This window comes from Mesoplodon mirus (genome assembly GCF_964341445.2).
Source record: "Mesoplodon mirus genome assembly, chromosome: 14".
Lineage (NCBI taxonomy): Eukaryota > Metazoa > Chordata > Mammalia > Artiodactyla > Ziphiidae > Mesoplodon > Mesoplodon mirus.
In genome coordinates, this window is record NC_138990.1 from 15,355,866 (window position 1) to 15,373,162 (window position 17,297).

The window sequence follows — 17,297 nt, forward strand, 5'->3', positions numbered from 1 at the left end:
TTCAGGATATGGCTGGAGCGTGGAAGCCTGTGAGGGGACGTGGCGGGGAGAAGGCAGGCTTGGGAAAGTAGGCACGAAAGCCCTCGTACACCAGGCTGTGCTGTTTGAATTACATCCTGAGCATAGAAGCCTGAAGGATTTTAAGCAGAGGAGTGACAGGGCCAGATGTGCATTAGAAGGAAGAGGCCACCGCTGGACAGAGTGGGGATGGCTCACATGGGAGAGAGCCTGGAAGGAGCCAGCTCCGGCTCCCTGGCAGACGTCCAGGGGTGCTGTCCTGAGAGCCTGAGCCACCGTGGCACCGGAGGGTGATGTGGAGAGGTAACTGTCATGGGAGATGGGGATGCCTGAAGGGACAGAAAGTGCCCACAGACCCCCCCACCCAGGCTTCAGGCCATGGGCGGATGCCATCACAGGGCCATGGAAGACAGGAGGAGGTGGTCCCCCTTGGAAGACGGTGACTTCTGTTTCACATGTGCTGAATTTGAAATACTTCCCACTCGGATCTGGTGCTGAGCAGAAAAGTCTGGCCAGAGGTATTGACTCGGGAGCCCCTGGCGCGAAGTTGGGGTTGAAGCCATGGAAGTGGCTGAGATGGGGTCCTGGGTGGAGTCCCAAGGAGCTGGACTCTGAAACGGAGATAAGTGTGCATGGAATTTATGGCAGGAGTGGGGTATAAGGGTGCTCTTGGCATCACTCCTATCAGGGAGTGGAGGAAGCAGGTCTGGGCCAGGGGGCAAGCCAGGCTGCGGTGCAGTCACCGCAAAGACCTCAGCCGACCCCGCAAGGGGCTCTGGAGCCGGCAGGGTCCCCGCCTCTCAGAGACATGCAGGGTTGAGGCAGCGGCAGCCCGTTGCACCCCCGGCCCCGGGCTGCTCCCAAGGAAGGGGCCCAGCCAACCCCCCGCAGAGGCAGCTCGACCCTCCCAGCAGCTGGGGAGAGGCACCCGAGCCCTGCAAGGGGGCAGTGTGGACAGAGCCCCGCCCACAAAGCCCCCCCGAGGCTGTGCCAAGGGACCAGAGAGGAGGGGCTGGGGCAGGACTCTGAGGCCAACCAAGGCTCGGGGAGCAGCGGAGGGGCCACCGAGGATGGCACTTGAGGGGGAGGAGCCTGAGGAGGGGAGGGTACCAGGAAAACCACACCGTGCAGCCAGCCAAGGCGAAGATGGGAAGCTTGCACACGAGGACAGGCCATTAGGTCACTGGGGACAAAGCGCTTTAGGAGGACTGGGCTGGCGCCTCGACTCCCACTGCCCCCCCCCCCCACAAACAGCCACTCCTAAAGCGGAGCGAGCTCCTGCTCAGCCACCAGCCCACATGTTCCTGGCTTCATGGGGACCCTCGGCTGTCCTCCCAGCTCCAGCCATGGTCCCTTGACCCCTGGACATGACTTTCCTCTTGCCTCTTGTTCCTCCAGATTTTGAACCCTTATGAAATCTTGAGGGTCTGGGGCCTTGGTGGACTCCTTCTAGAATGTTCTCGACTTGTCCGCCTCCAGAGGCCCGACTGTCTCTTTTCTCAGGTGAGAACTCCCTCTGAGACACTCTGAGCTCTGAAGAACCCCCGTGTCCCGGGTGGGCAGGGTTCGGACAAGGAGAAGGAGAGAGCTCGGGGTGGAGAGCGTGGACAGCAGCAGCAGCTGCAGGGAGGGGTGGGTGGAGACGGACCTGCCTGGCGTTCGAAGGCAGGAGACACACAGAGCATATTTCTTTGCTGACAGAAAGAGCCAGTAGAGAATAAAAAGCTGAAGGTATAAGGACGAGCAAGGATGATAAAGAAGGAAGGTTCCGGAAAAGGCAGGACGGCTGAGATCCTGAATGTGGAGGAGGGACCAGGAGGAAACACGGGGGTGAGAGCTGTGGGTCCACGGGGCGTGTGTGCGGGGGCAGCAGTCATCCTGTGGAGAGAGAAGGGGCCCCGCGGTTTGCTGGGAGGGCAGAGGTGTCTCCAGCAGGAAGCCTGGTGGAGCCTGGAATCTGCTGAGGGCCCCCAGGAGGCTGGCTGGCAACTCAGGGCGGCTCCTGGGCGGCCTGAAGGGGTCAGGGGCCGATGGGGGGAACCAGGGAATGTGGTAGCACCACGCCACGTGGCCATGCAGTTTTCAGGGTGGGCAGATCTGAAGAACGCGCAAGAAAGGGAGTTAACAGTGGAGCGAGGGACCCAGGAAGCGAAGCCGGGAGAGGCTGATGGGCTGGGAGAAGATGAAGCGGTCCGGGGCCTTGCAAGGACCCTCTGCCCACCCGGGGCGGCAGCGTGGAACCCAGAGGGAAGCAAGGAGGGCTCCGGGGAGCTCTGGTGCGCCCGCACCTGTCACTACTCTCATCCCTGGGGCAAACAGCTGGTGACTTTGAAGGCTGCTTTCTCCCAGAGCTGCCTTCTTCTCCCTCGTGACCAGGAATCCGCTTAAGCTGGTGTCACTTCCCCTCTACTTCCAGGGCCAGGGTGAGGCAGCCCCCGTGGGACATTTAATAAACTTTCTCAGGTGGTGAAGGAGGGTCCCGAGCCTGGGAACCTCAGCTTTCAGGGGCAGCTCCCTCCCGACAGGGCCCGTGGGAGCTGCCGCAGAGGCTTGTGCGGACATGCGCTCTCCCCAGCAGCTCCTGGAGCCACCCCAGAGGGGCAGAGTCCCAAGACAGACTTTCCTCCAAGAGCCTCCTCTTCCCATTGGCCCCATTTCAGGTGCTTTGCTCTAGTCTGTACTTTCATTTTTCACGGTTACGCTCAACTTCGCCTCACAGTGCATCCCTTGAAGTCTTGGTCAACCAGGTGGGGAGGGGGGTGGGGGTCACACCCGTGTTGGCGGGGGTTCTCGCTCTGTGCTTAACCAGTCGGCAGGCAGGCAGACGAAGAAAGTGGCAGCCCATCGTACAACAACACGCCCTCCTTCCTGGGGTCAGTCTGGGCACTGAGCCCAGTGGGGCAGCCACCAGCGAGGGGAGAACAAGGCCACCACCACGGGGACGCTGCGGAGGGGGCGGCTCACTAAAGAGCACAGTGAATACAGGGCAGCTGTGCAAAAGCATTAGAAGCTCTTTCCGATCCAGTATGGAACAGCGGCCAAAACCTACGCTGAAGTGGACAGGAGGGCGGGGAGGACAAGCCATAAGCACAGATGAGAAATGGGGACAAGGCTAGGTGGTACAGGCACGGGGGAGGGGGAGGGGCAGGTGTTCTAGAGGTACTCCTTGGTGCCTTTTGAATTTTGTTCTGAGTGCTTTATCTACATAGAAAAAGAAATAACATTTCTAAGTAAATGAATACATACCACCCGTCCCTATGATGAGCCTCTTTCCCAGCAACGGGTCTCGGCAGGAGGTTTTACCCTAGTTCGTGTCTGTTTGAAAGCAGGTGAGGCCATTCCATTATATTCACTATGAGCATTTAAGGAGCATCTACCGAGGGCCCTCCAGCTATAAAAAAGATACCCTCAGAAAGACACTGATTCCCGATATCACAGTTTGGCTAACAGATGAACGATGTCATAAATTGAGGATATGACACAGGTAGTTTCAAATCTGTTGGGAAATGGTGGATTACTAAGACAGAAGAAAATTGGTGTTGGGTCACTGGCTCTTTGGGGGTGGGAAAAATCAAGTTAGATCTCTGTCTCATACCTACAAAAAATAGATTCCAGATGGGATTAAGAGCCAAGAGAAACAAAGTTATATAAGTACTGAAAGAAAATAGAACACAATATTTTTATGCTCTTGGGGGTGGGGAAGGCCTTCCTTTTCAAGATAGAAAGATTCAGTTACAATCAACTCTCTGTACTATCCATGTACCTTTTCTGTGAATCTAAATCTATTCTGAAATTAAACGTTTATTGAAGGGACTTCCCTGGTGGCTCAGTGGTTAAGAATCCTCCTGCCAATGCAGGGGACACGGGTTCGAGCCCTGGTCCGGGAAGATCCCACATGCCTCAGAGCAACTGAGCTCGTGCGCCACAACTACTGAGCCTGCGCTCTAGAGCCCGCAAGCCACAACTACTGAGCCCACGTGCCACAACTACTGAAGCCCACGTGCCTGGAGCCTGTGCTCCACAACAAGAGAAGTCACCGTGATGTGAAGCCCGCGCACTGCAATGAAGAGTGGCCCGCGCTCGCCGCAACTAGAGAAAGCCTGCATGCAGCAACGAAGACCCAACACAGCCAAAAATAAATTAAAAAAAAAAAAGTTTATTAAAAAAGGGAAAAAAAATCAGTTCACGGAAGGATATACACAAAGGTTTAAAAAGGACAATTTACAGACTTAGGAGAAAACACGGTGTCCAAAATGTAATAAGTTGCTTATAAATCAATATAATTAAGAAGAAGAAAAATTACCTGATAGAAAAATGGGCGAGATATCAAGAGGTAATTTACACCAAGAGAAACACAAAAGGCCAATAAACATAGGAAAAGATTCTCAATTTCACTGGCAATCAGGGAAATGAAAATTAGAACCACAGGAAGAGATTTTTCACTTACCAGATTAATTAAAACTTAAAAACAAAACTGAGACTACACGGTGTTAATGAGAATGTGGAGAAACAGGCACTTTCATGTCTGTTATTGATTAGTACAGCTTCTTTTGTGGAGGCCAAATTTTATATATACATACTTTAGGACTGCAATTTCAAAGAACTAATCTTATAGAAATATTTGGATAGATGCACAAAGCTTGTATATTGGACAAATATCCAGAACAGGGGACTGGTTGCATGCACACTAGGGAATACTATGCAGCTATGGAAAAGAATGAGGCTCATCTCACACACACACACATATGTGCAGGCACGCCTCGGAGCTATTACAAGCTTGGTTCCAGACCACCACAACAAAGCAAGTATTACAATAAAGCAAGTCACGTGAATTTTTTGATTTCCCAGTGCATGTAAAAGTTGTGTTTAAACCTACAGACTGGGAGAAAATATTTGCAAGCGATGTGACTGACAGGACCTAATTTCCAAATTATACAAACAGCTCCTACTGTTTAGCAGTAACAAAAAAAACAAACAACCCAATCAAAAAATGGGCAGAAGACCTAAATAGAGATTTTTCCAAAGAAGACATACAGATGGCCAATAGGCACATGCAAAGATGCCCATCATCGCTAATTACTAGAGAAATGCAAATCAGAACTACAATGAGGTACCACCTCACACTGGTCAGAATGGCCATCGTTAAAAAGTCTACAAATAATAAATGCTGGAGAGGGTGTGGAGAAAAGGGAACCCTCCTACACTGTTGGTGGGAATGTAAGCTGGTCCAGCCACTATGGAAAAGAGTATGGAGGCTCCTCAAAAAATTAAAAATAGAATTGCCATATGATCCAGCAATCCCACTCCTGGGCATATGCCAGACAAAACTATAATTCGAAAAGATACATGCACCCCTATGTTCACAGTAGCACTATTTACAATAGCCAAGACATGGAAGCAATATAAATGTCCACCGACAGATGAATCGGTAAAGAAGATATGGTACATATATACAATGGAATATTACTCAGCCATTAAAAAATAGTAAAATAATGCCATTTGCAGCAACATGGATGGGCCTAAAGATTATCATACTAAGTGAAGTAGGTCAGAAAGAGAAAAACAAATACCATATGATATCACTTACATCTAAAATACATATACGCAAAACATATCTACAAAATAAACATATCTACAAAAAAACCTGACTCACAGAGAACAGACTTGTGGCTGACAAAGGGGAGGGGTAGGAAAGGGAAGGATTGGGAGTTTGGGATTAGCAGATGCAAACTATTGTATATAGAATGGATAAACAACAAGGTACTACGACACAGGGAACTATATTCAATATCCATAATAGAAAAGATTATGAAAAAGAAAATATATGTGTATAACTGAATCACTTTGCTGTACAGCAGAAATTAACCACAACATTGTAAATAAACTATACTTCAATAAACTTTTTTTTTAAAGTTATGTTTACACTATACGGTAGTCTATTAAGTACGCAGTAGCATTATGTCTGAAATAACAGTGTATATACCTTAATTAAAAAACACCTCGTTAAAAAATGCTGACCATCATCTGAGCCTTCAGTGAGTCCTAATCTTTTCACAATAGTAACGTCAAAGATCACTGATCACAGACCACCATCACAAACCTAATAACGAAAAAGTTCGCAATATTCTGAGAACTACCAAAATGCGACACAGAGACACGAGGTAAGCAAATGCTGCTGGAAAAATGGCACTGACAGACTTGCTCGATGCAGGACTGCCACAACGCTTCATTTCTACAAAAACACACAATATTTGTGAAGTGCAATAAAGTGAAGAAGCACAGTGAAATGCGGTCTGCCTGTATTTATAAACATTTACATACATGTGAATATATATACATATAAAAGGACGCAGAACAAATACAAATCACATGGCCTGGTTGGAGCAAATGGGAAACTGGGGCTGGACCACATGGGGCCTTGGAGACCAAGCTAAGGTGTTTGCACTTGGCCGTGCAGGCGACAGCAAGGCAGAGACACGATAATCCCATGTACCTGCAGAGCAAACAGCCTTTGAAGGAGGAGCCAGGGACAGAATGTCACTGCCATCATCCAGGTGAGAGATGGTGAGATGAAAGCAGAAGGGGGCGGGAAGGAGGTAGCTGATTTAAAGTGACCCAGACGAGGTCCCTGCTTTTGTGGAGCTGACAGAGAGAGGCAACTAGAAGCAAGGATTTAGGATGTGGAAGGCAGAATGGACAGGATTTCGGGATGAACAGGGATAATGAGGTGGGGACGGGAAAGCCCTCCAGGACTGCCATTTCTGACGCATGCATCACTTAAAGGTCTTAGACAGAGCTTCGAGAAGCCCAGTTCTTTCAAATACACAGCAAAAGCTTTCCTTTCAGGACTGTGGAAAGGCCTCCTCTCTTCCAGCCAGATTCACAGGAAAGAGATCAAGCTTCCCATCTTAGGCTTGAAGTTGAGCTCAGCATGTTTGCTGAGGACAGGAGTCTGAGCAGAACTCTAAGCCTGCTCCCAGAAGCTTCCCCTGGGGAGGGAGTTGCAGGGGGGTGGCCCCGGTGGAGAGTGACTGTGTGGGTACCTGTGAAGGGTCTTCCTGGAGGGGGCCAGGACAGGCCTGGTTGGAAGGGTGGGAAGGGGTGTCATTCTAGGTGGGACGAGCTGCAGATGGAGGGCTGGAGAGGAGAGGAGGGGACCTGGGGAGTGGTCTGCACAGGGAAGGGCAAAGGACTCCTTGCGGCTGTGGCCTCAAGTGGGAGAAGGAAGGAGGGGAGAGGGGAGAGACTGGGGCAGGTCCAGCGAATGGGTCTTATCTCCCTGTGGGCTGAGTTTGTTTGTTCACCTCGTTTGTTCATTTGAAAAGAATTTACAAAGTGCCAACAGCAATGCCAGGCACTGTTCTGGACGTGCGGTGATATGGCAGTGACCCCAATAAGGGACCTGCTCTCCTGGAAGTGACAAGGAGGAGAGGCAGCCATGAACAAGGAACAAACAGTAAGAAAATTTCTGGCAGAGATCAATACTGTCCATAGGGCTTCCCTGGTGGCGCAGTGGTTGAGAGTCCGCCTGCCGATGCAGGGGATACGGGTTCGTGCCCCGGTCTGGGAGGATCCCATATGCCGTGGAGCGGCTGGGCCCGTGAGCCATGGCCGCTGGGCCTGCGCGTCCGGAGCCTGTGCTCCGCAACGGGAGAGGCCACAACAGTGAGAGGCCCGCATACCGCAAAAAAAAAAAAAAAAAAAAAAAAAAAAAAAGAAAAAAAAAAAATACTGTCCATAAAATAAAACAGAATGATGAATGGAGAGTTTGAGAGGGGGGTGGGAGCGGGGAGTGATCAAGAGACAACACACAGCTGAGCTCTGAATGACAGAAGGAACCCTCCCTCCACTGAGGACCGGGGAGGGAGCCGCAAAGAAGGGTGGGTGGGGATGCTGCAGGTCTGAGGCGAATTGTACAAGGCGACGGTTTTGCTAAGAAGACCGTGTTAAGAAAATGAGGTTTTTTTCCCTTTGTAATGAACTCATTAGTGAGCTGTATTCTTAGTTCTTTCTCCTGGGTTTTTGACTTTGGGCGGGAGGGGGAGGTTTGTGGGGACGGATGGGGTGGACTGTGGATCGCCCACAGTGGGTGAGCACAGGTGCGGGGATAAGCCTCAGGTGGGGGGAGACAGAGGTGGAGAAGCACCCACCTGCTCCGGGGCGTCACGTCCAGGAAGAGCTGCACAAGCGCCAGCAGGTTGTGGTGGTGATCAGATGCCCGGCTCAGGGCACAGCACAGCTGCCGGAGCTGTGGGGACAGCAGGCATCAAGGTGGGCTGGGGGGACGTGGCCCGCCTTCCACCCTGACCTCCCTACCAGCCCACTGTGGGGGGGGAAGTCTGGAGAGTACGAGGGTGGGTCGTGGAGGCCAGGTAAGGGAGGGAGCAGCGCTGTCCCCACCAGGGGCACTCTAGGGGCCGTGAAGGGAGCATTCGCGGTGAGGCTGGGGGCTCGGGCTTGGGCCCAGGGGTCTGCCGTACCTTCCCCGGCCACTCCTGGATGCTGTCCAGCAGCAGAAGCAGGAGCTGCTGGAGGTCAGTCTTGGGCAGCAGGCGAAGCCCCACGTCCAAGCCGGCTCGGCACAGCAGCTCAATCAGGCCCAAGAGGCTCCCATCGGCGTAGGCCCCTGGCTGGGCCTGCACGCACAGCGTCAGGAACTGGAGAGCAGAGGGAGCACTAGGGCAGGGGCGCCTCCCTGGCACTGTGAGCCCAGGGCCCCGCTGGGAAGGAACTGAGAAAAATGGGGAGGTCTGGAGTCGAGGCCCCTGGGGTCGTCAGGGGCAGGCGCAGGTGTGGAGGGCGCAGGCGTGGAGAGCACGGGCTCCTGTGGCATCCCTCCTGGCCGTCGGCACAGTGCCTGCGGTGATGCTCAGCGGTATTCACTGAACTAGGTGCTGAATAGGTCTGGACTGCGAGCAGAGGGATGGGTGGGGCTCACCTTACAGATGTAGCTCAGGCTGCTGTCCAAGGCCGTGTCCTGGGGGGTGTCCTGCTGCTCACTCTGGCTCAGGCTAGCCTCACTTTTAAGCTCGCTAAGGTAAGACAAAAACAAAGGAAAGGAAACAGGAGGAGATGGGCGCAAGGGGAGAAGTGAGGCAGAGAGGGAGGCCGCACTTGCTGGAGAAGAACAGAGAGCCTGTGGATGATCCATTCAGCCTGGGACCCTGATGCCCCGTGTGTGCTGGCCACCCACTGCTGCGTTAACAAATGACCCCCAAATGTAGAGGCTTAAAAAACAGCAGATATGTATCATTCTGTGCAGTTTCTGAGGGTCAAGAATCCAGGAGCAGCGTGGAGGGGCGGGGAAGGGGGGGGCGTGTCTGGCTCTGGCTCTCTTGGGAGGCTGCCTCCAAGACGTTGGTGGGGGCACTGCTGTCAGCTTAGGCTTGACTGGGCGGGAGGAGCTGCTTCCCAGCTCACTCAGGGGTCACTGGCCTCAGTCCTCGCCGTGCAGGCCTCTCCACAGGGCTCTGCAACTTGCCTCAGCTTCCCCTGAAGCGAGTGACGTGAGAGGAGATACCTGCCTGAGACGGAGGTTGCAGCCTTTCATAACCTAACCTTGGAGGTGACATCACTTCTGCTGATTTCTCCAGGCCACACGGGCCAGCCTGACTTGGGGTGACAGAGAGCTGCACAAGGGGATGAATGCCAGGAGGTGGGGGGCGGTCACTGGGGCTTCTTGGGGGTTGGCTCCCCAACGCTGCCGCTCCAGGAAGGCCTCCAGCTTTAGTTTTCTGGGACTTGGAAACCAGAAAATCATTCTCCACTGCCCCCCAAAAGTCTTCCTTAAAAGCACTCTTTGTCCACACAGTTATGGTGAGTCTGCTCATGCACCGAAAAGGACACTATTTTGTAGTTTACATCAGGTTAGACTCCAAAGCACCTGCAAGTAAGGTGAAATTAGAGTATAAGTGGTCCTCGAGAACCCCTCCAAAGATGTCCCACTACCATGCTGTCCACGGACAAGCCCGGCATGGCCAGTTTTCCCCTAGAGAGGAAACAGCCTGGATGAAGTTAGAGGCCAGGGTCGTATTGAAAACACCCTCTTTAAAGACCAGAGTCACACTCAGGGTGGCGAGAGTCCCAGAGGGAGAGAGGCACTAGCCGACAGCAGAGCCACACCACCCTCTGCACAAGCCTCCCAGGCACATGCTCCCTGGAGGAGACACTGATCAGGGGCACCCTCACTAAATGACGCTCTTTCTTTGGGCAAGTGTATGTTGTTGGTTTCAAGTAAGTAAGGTGACTTTATGACAAGGCTCCCTTTGCTGTCTCTTCCACTCCTCCACTCTCACTAACTGGCTTGGAGTTCCTGATAACAGCGGACTCTCTATAAGTGACGACACCGATGATGAAGACAACACTGTCAAAAATAGCCTCCTGTGGAGCCGCCCCGGCCACAGTTCCCCAAGGCTCCGCTCTTCTTTACTTCTTGGTGCTGCTTCTCAGAGGGGAAAAAAAGAAACCCATCTCTAGGCACCCGGGAAATTGGTGTCAACAAACCAAAGTCAGGAGGGGGTGCGGGACAGGACTGGGATCAGACATTCTTCCAGGTTTTAGCATTTATTAGGGCCAGAGTACGAACGGGTGAGGCTGGCGCTCACGCATCTGGGCACACGCTGGGCCTGCGTCAGCGTGTGCAGGGGAGTTCTGCCTTGTACGAGCCCGTGAGCACGCACGGGGCCATGCAAGCGTGGGTGGGAATGTTTTCAGATCTCCCGAAGGGTGGGGGCAGCCTCAGAGCCGACTCTGTGACTCTGCCCAAGAGGAGTGGGCTTTCAGACAGCTTGGGGCTGCTAGCGGGAGGAGGAGTGTAGAAAACGTGCGCTGGGGACGCGTCTTCTCCGAGCTGGGCAGGGGAAGTGTGGCTATGACGCGAGGCCTCTCCTCGCTGGGGAGGAAGGTCAGCCTTCCCAAGTGGACAGGGGAACAGCCTCCCCTGTGCCGCCTCTGCTGGGAACAGCAGGAAACAAATCGGGGTCCTTGTGCCCGGCCTGCCTTTCTGAGGCTCGACTGGGACGTCGGCATCGTGACTGCTGTCCTGGGACGTGGCATCAGCTCATCCCCAGGCCTCCAGCTCGGAGAAGAGGAATTCATAGCCTAATAAGCCCACTCCTCTCCCAGAGGACTCAGCAGGTGAAGGGCACGTTGAGGGTCCCACCACCAGACTCCACCTGCAAAGCAGCTTCACCCCACCCCTGCCTCCCAGCCTCAACACAGGCTTGGCGGAGTTAGGGCTCTCGGCCCTTGGCCAGCAGCCAGGAGCTGGAGTTTGGGCTGCAATGACATTGTTCCACACTCTTAAGAGAGGTACGCCAGCTTCTCTATTTGTTTTCCCCTAGTGCTGTTGGAAAAGCATAATAAAGTGACTCTCTGCACCTGCTCTGAGGGAAGACTGTAAGGGAAGCTACAAGCACGGCCGCCACCATAACCGAGAGCCCGCCACGGGGGCTGCAGGCAGGGTGCTCGCCTCAGGCCTGCACCGCCAAACCAGACCAGACCCGTCATCTGGGCTCTGCGTGACGGAGGTCAACGCAATGAAGAGGAACAGATGCTGAGCTAATGGAAAGGGAGGGAGGGGCAAACTTTACCTGGATCGAATTACTCTGCCCCGAGGCAGCCCATTACCAAACGCCCCCTTTCAGTGGATTAGCTGTCATTTATTTACCCCTTTGGCCTCTGCATCAGGCTGCCCTCTTGGAAAACCAAATGGATGAAGGCTTCTGGCACCAGGCAACAGCAGCAGGCTGCTGGTCTTTAGCGGCCAGCCTTGTGGTCTGACCAGGGCTCTTCACCTGGGCTTTGTAATCAGGGAGCAGCCTTGGAAGACCAGCCACTGCCCCCTCTCTTCCCAAGTGAGACCGGGGGTACCTGACGAAGAGTGTCTGAACAGCCGAGTGGCACGAGCCCCCTCTGAGGATGCCGAGGCTCTGGCCTGCTTCCTATCCGGTGTTCACGTTCTGGTCCCTCCTCTGTTGGCCTTTCTTTCCCAAATATCCTCCTGACTTCTCCCTCCCCAGCCTTATCACTGGGCAGAGGGCTACTCTCTTTGCAACAAGGCAGACATCAGACGATGTGCATGGTCCAGCAGCAGCAGGGCTGTTTCCTTCTGGAAGGAAATCTTGAAGTGTTCAATGAGACGGTGATGAGTTTTAAGGAAATCTGAGATTAGGAACGATTGGTGAAAGACCTGTCTTTCTCACGACAACGAGCCAGGCAGCCAAGCCAAGCCGTGCGCCCACGTGTGCCCTCATTTCCAGTCTTGGCCACTGCAAGGCTTGTGGGTACCCCCGAGGAGCCCCAGGGCATCTGTTCGGCCAGCGGAGCCTTAGATGGTGACATCCCTAGACGTCAACAGAGAAGCACCCGACGTGGAACCGACTGACACGGGATGAGCCTCCGAGGAGGATGATAGAGAGAAGACTGCCTGCCCTGAAGATTCTCCTGTGGCCCATGGAATCGGGAAGGACGCCACACCCTTGGTGGAAGAGATACCAGAATGTTCTTGGTGTTCCCTGAATAGCCTAGAGCAGGGGTCCCCAACCCCCGGGCTGGTAGAGGTCCGAGACCTGTTAGGAACCGGGCCGCACAGCAGGGGGTGAGCAGCAGGCCAGCGGGCGAAGCTTCATCTCTCGCTCCCCGTCGCCCACGGCAGGCTGGCACATGGGCAGAGTATTTACAGCCCAGCAAGTGTGGTTTGGTCTGGTTTGGTTTGGCAGACAATTACCAAACACAGTGGTGGAACAGGTTCTTAAGAAAGCTTTGGTGTTCCCCTAAAGAAACATCCGCCCACCACGGTGCCCTGAGGGCTTGTCGGCAGGAGGGAGGGGGCTCCCACGGCGCAGCCTGTCTGGGGTTCTCAAACCAGCTGCTCAAAGAACTCTCAACAGAGAGTTTGGATGTGCCAAAACTGACACCTGTACAACCCATCCACCCAACACGAGTCGTCTATGTATCGTACGGCTCTGTCCCTAGAGGGTGGGGACAAATTAGCATCGCTGCCCAGGGCACAAAGGGGGCACCCACGACACAAAGTGGAGCACTGTGGAAATGACATGTAAAATTGTGCCTTGCTGGCCATGAGCTGGTAGTAGGTTATGTGCCAGGAGGGGCTTGGAGACAGACCAGAGAGACTGGGACACGTCTCAGGAGAGGAGGGGCGGCGAGCGCTGAGTCAGGAAGGGGCGGGAACAAATGCCAGTCAGGGCAGCAAGACTCAGCCGTGCCTGGGTCTTCCCGTCGCCTCGAGGCTGTGTCACACGCCGTTCATTCGTGGTGCGAAACTATACTCAGGGGTACCTGTGTGCTGTGATTCCCTCAGACTCTGTGCTTCACCATTGGGGCTAGAGCCTGAGCTTGGTAACTTCTTTTTTTTAACCTCAAAAAATGCACATAGGGGCTTCCCTGGTGGTGCAGTGGTTGAGAGTCTGCCTGCCGATTCAGGGGACACAGGTTCGTGCCCCGGTCTGGGAGGATCCCACATGCCGCGGAGCGGCTGGGCCCGTGAGCCATGGCCGCTGGGCCTGCGCGTCCGGAGCCTGTGCTCCACAATGGGAGAGGCCACAACAGTGAGAGGCCTGCATACCGCAAAAAAAAAAAAAAAAAAAAAAAAGCACATAATTTGGGAGTTCCCTGGTGGCCTAGTGGTTAGGATTCCGGGCTTTCACTGCTGTGGCCCGGGTTCAATCCCTGGTCGGGGAACTGAGATCCCACAAGCTGCACAGCATGGCCAAAAAAAAAAAAAAAGAAAAAAGAAAGTACATAATTTAAAATAATCACCAGAGGAAATCTTTCCTTTCTCTAACTTGTAAAATGCTTATTGAGCCAAGGCTGGATACCACCAACAATAATGAAAATGGAGCTTTGTACAATGAACGGCCAGGCGTATTACATTTACAGAAAAGGAAATACTTTAGTGTTTCCTAGCATGGACATATGTTTATAAGAGTCTATTTGTGGGGTAATATTTTGTTTTGTTTTGCTTTTTACATTTTTCCTGAGGTGTAATTGGCACTACACATATTTAATGTACACGATTAGATGGGTTTGAACTGCGTTCAGTGGCTGTGGACCGCATGAGGAAGGACCCCGAGGTGGGGGAGGTACTCACCTCCCATCGTGCTGGAGGGGCCCCGGGGGCTGCAAAGCAGGGCTGTGGGTACCCAGGCTGTGGAACGCGGCCGTGACCTCTTGCAGCGAGGGGCACCACAAGCTCGTGTCCGCATCTGTCAGGCCAAGGAAGGGCGGGGGGTTAGGGCGGGCACAGCAGGACAGGCCGCACTGTGCCCACAAGCGGGGCTGGTAGCCCCATCCTCGGGCAGCACGGGTGTTATCCGGAGCGGTAAAGCCACCAGTGGTTTCAGATACTTGCTGGCACTTTGGGAACCTGGACATTCATTCTCCCGTCTTCAAGCTATGGCCACCTTGACATGCAAGGGACCGGGGAGGACGGCACACTGACCATCTCCACCAGGCAGCCGTTGGGGCACTGAGCTGCCCCGAGCTGAGCCAGATGCCAAGTCCTGAACCAGAGGCCTGGAGACAGCAAGACTCTGGAGACACCAGGCTCCGGGGCCCTGGGCTCTCTGCCACCAAGGGCTGAGGCCAGCTCTGCACCTACTGCGGACTCAGCAGCGCCTTGGTGGCAAAGTCTGGGCACTCCCAGGTCCACCGTCCCTGCCAGGGGCCCTCCTTGCAGCCCGGGAACGCATCTTCTCAGCAAGCTCGAGCTTCGAGGACATTCTCTCTTAACAAGACATGAACGATAATCTGACCACATCAACAAAGGAGAAAAACCTTACAGACTGAGGGCCTTTTCTCCTGTCAGGCTATTTAAAGATATTTTCTGAACCGGGAGAATAGAGAAATAACAGGCAATGCGGTGGAGCGTATTTCCCAGAGACGGCTGCACCTCTGCATCCCACTCCACACGCTCTTCTGCACTGCGGCGTCCACATCGCAGCGCCCACATCTCCACCCTCTCACCGCTCTACATCATCTTATGTCCTGATTTGATTGCTTCTTGTTTGTCTTTCCCCATTAGAATGTAAATTCCACAAGGACAGGGACTAGGTCTGTGCTGTTCATCCCTGCACACCCAGAGCCTAGAGGAGTGGCCAGTGTGTGGATGGATGGATGGATGGATGGATGGATGGGTGATGAATGAATGATGAATGAATGAACCCATGAACAGAGAGCATCCTACACAAACCTGACCAAGCAGTCCATGACTAAGAGGGAAACTGGAAAAAAAGTCACAAGCTGGCAGCGCTGAGAACGCAGATGAGGGATCTGGCAGCAGGTGAGTTGTGGGAATCAAGAGTGTGGAAGCTGGGCCAGGAGCGCGTGAGCAGCTCAGGCTTGAACCTTCCCACCTATGGGCCCCTCTCGATGGACCCCACCATGTCACCAAAGACAGAAAGGTGACCCAGTAGAACCCCTGACCTCAGGGAGCTCAAGTCTAGGAGGGAGAGGAGCCAGGCAGATAAACAAATATAAGAGAGTGTGTTCCTGCAAAAATCTAAGCCGGTGAAAGGTGTGGAGCCTACTCAGGGGAGAGGAAGTTAACTGGGGGCTGGGGGAGGTGGAATGGCAGGTGGGAAGCACACGCCCGGCAAAGGGACAGAAATGACAAAGAGCATGAAAGAGCATGGCACATCCAGCGACCCAAGGCAAGAAACAGGGCGTCCTAAACGAGCTGAGATGTCTCGGCAACGGTCCCGTGCAGCTGCAGAGCCAGCAGACAGTGGAACGGCCGGCGGAGGGTCTGAGTCCCGTCCAGGGACGAGCCTTGGGCCGGTTGGCATCAAGTGTCTCCCTCTGGAAACGTATACGGGTCGAGGCTCACCCAAGTAGTAATGAGACTCTGGGAGGAGGAAAAACCTTCTTGTTTGTTTAGTTTTTTCCTCTTGGGCAGCTTAACAAGTCCGAGAAAGGTAATGCTACCCCTTGCCCGCTACACAAACAAGCTGGGAAGAATGAAGGCTGCAAAACACAATGAGAGAGGACAGTCTCCCTGAGCCTGAGCCATGGGGGACGGTGTGGGTGGCCGGTGACCTTGCCAGGAGGGGAAGATGGTGTGGTAAGAGAATCACCGGAGGGCAAGGCCTCCAGAGGCCCAGCTGGGCGGCGACATCCTGCCCGCAGCCTTGGACCCGGCCCCCCGCGGCGGCCCCCGCAGGTGCCCCTGAAGCCCCGTGACAGCAGCAGTGCGGACCCCGCCGGCCAGAGGCCCAGCCTGGCCTCGGCCCCTCTCCCCGCGCCTCCCCGGCGATTACTCCACACGCCCGCTCCACCCGGGCTGAGGTGTCAGGAGCGGTCACAGAAAGGGGCCTGGGTCACCTCGGGGTCAATCAGTCCCCATCCGACAGACAGCCCGGGAAGTTGGTTAAGTGAGGACAGGCACCCGAGAGCCCGTAATTAACGCTGCCCGTAAGTAGGCCGTGCGCTCAGCTTTTCCCGAGCACGGTTTGCCCCGAAGGAGGGTTTTCTGGAGAGCTGACACAGAAGAAAAGTCTCGCGAACTCAGCTCCTTTACGCCCACAGCACGGTCATCTGAGGGGATCCCCCGGGGGAGCACCAGGGCCCTGGGCCGTGTCCAATGCCAGCGCCAACGGCCCCGCGCATCTGGGCTCTGTTTATTAACTCTGAGTCTGAAAGCTCTCCTGGGATGGAACTGAGGCTTCGGGGGAAGTCAGGGGAAGAAAGGCATCAGGTCTGAGATAAAAGTGACTTTTCCATCTGCGACTCCCAAGCAGATTTACTTCACGTAACCCACTCTCCTGGCACCATTTCCACTGAATGGGAAAACCACGCACATCCTGAGAACCCTCCTCAGCGCCGGCCGTGCCAGCCCCCCTGCCTGGGCCTGCTCACCCCTTTGTCATACCCACCAGGTCCCATCCTGGGCCTTAGGGGAGCGGAGTCTTCAGACACCTGTCCTTGTCCTCCCCCTCCCCGCCCCCAAATCGAGTTGCTAAGGAGCGTTCTGGGTGTTGCAGGCGCCATCTGACTGGGTCCTGATTCTCTAACACCATCTGAGACCCTTCAGCGCCACAGCAGGCGGAGTCCCCGTCAGCTGTAACGGGGGTGCTGGTTCCCAAAGGAACGCAAGCTACCGACCCATCACACACCCGAGTGTGGGTGGGGCTCATAACATTTAGGGGAGGCTTAAAATCGTATGGTTTCTTATCCTCCCAACTCTGATTACTTAACTCCCCTCGGCACTCTTGTGTTTAAATTGAAACTTGTTCTACATCACGGGCTTTAGTCAATCAGCT

At 54.2% G+C, this 17,297-nt stretch overlaps 1 protein-coding gene across 1 annotated transcript in view; it reads right to left on the reverse strand.

The window, feature by feature from the left end:
- The window catches only part of FAM178B (family with sequence similarity 178 member B), a gene marked incomplete at its 5' end in the record, with an annotated part of 99,289 nt that overhangs the window by 31,203 nt on the left and 50,789 nt on the right, over window positions 1-17,297 (reverse strand). The window contains 4 exons of the mRNA XM_082643011.1: window positions 8,169-8,266; window positions 8,499-8,675; window positions 8,957-9,050; window positions 14,129-14,243. Of these exons, the coding sequence (XP_082499137.1) occupies window positions 8,169-8,266; window positions 8,499-8,675; window positions 8,957-9,050; window positions 14,129-14,243 (484 nt within the window). The remainder of the gene's footprint in view (window positions 1-8,168; window positions 8,267-8,498; window positions 8,676-8,956; window positions 9,051-14,128; window positions 14,244-17,297) is intronic.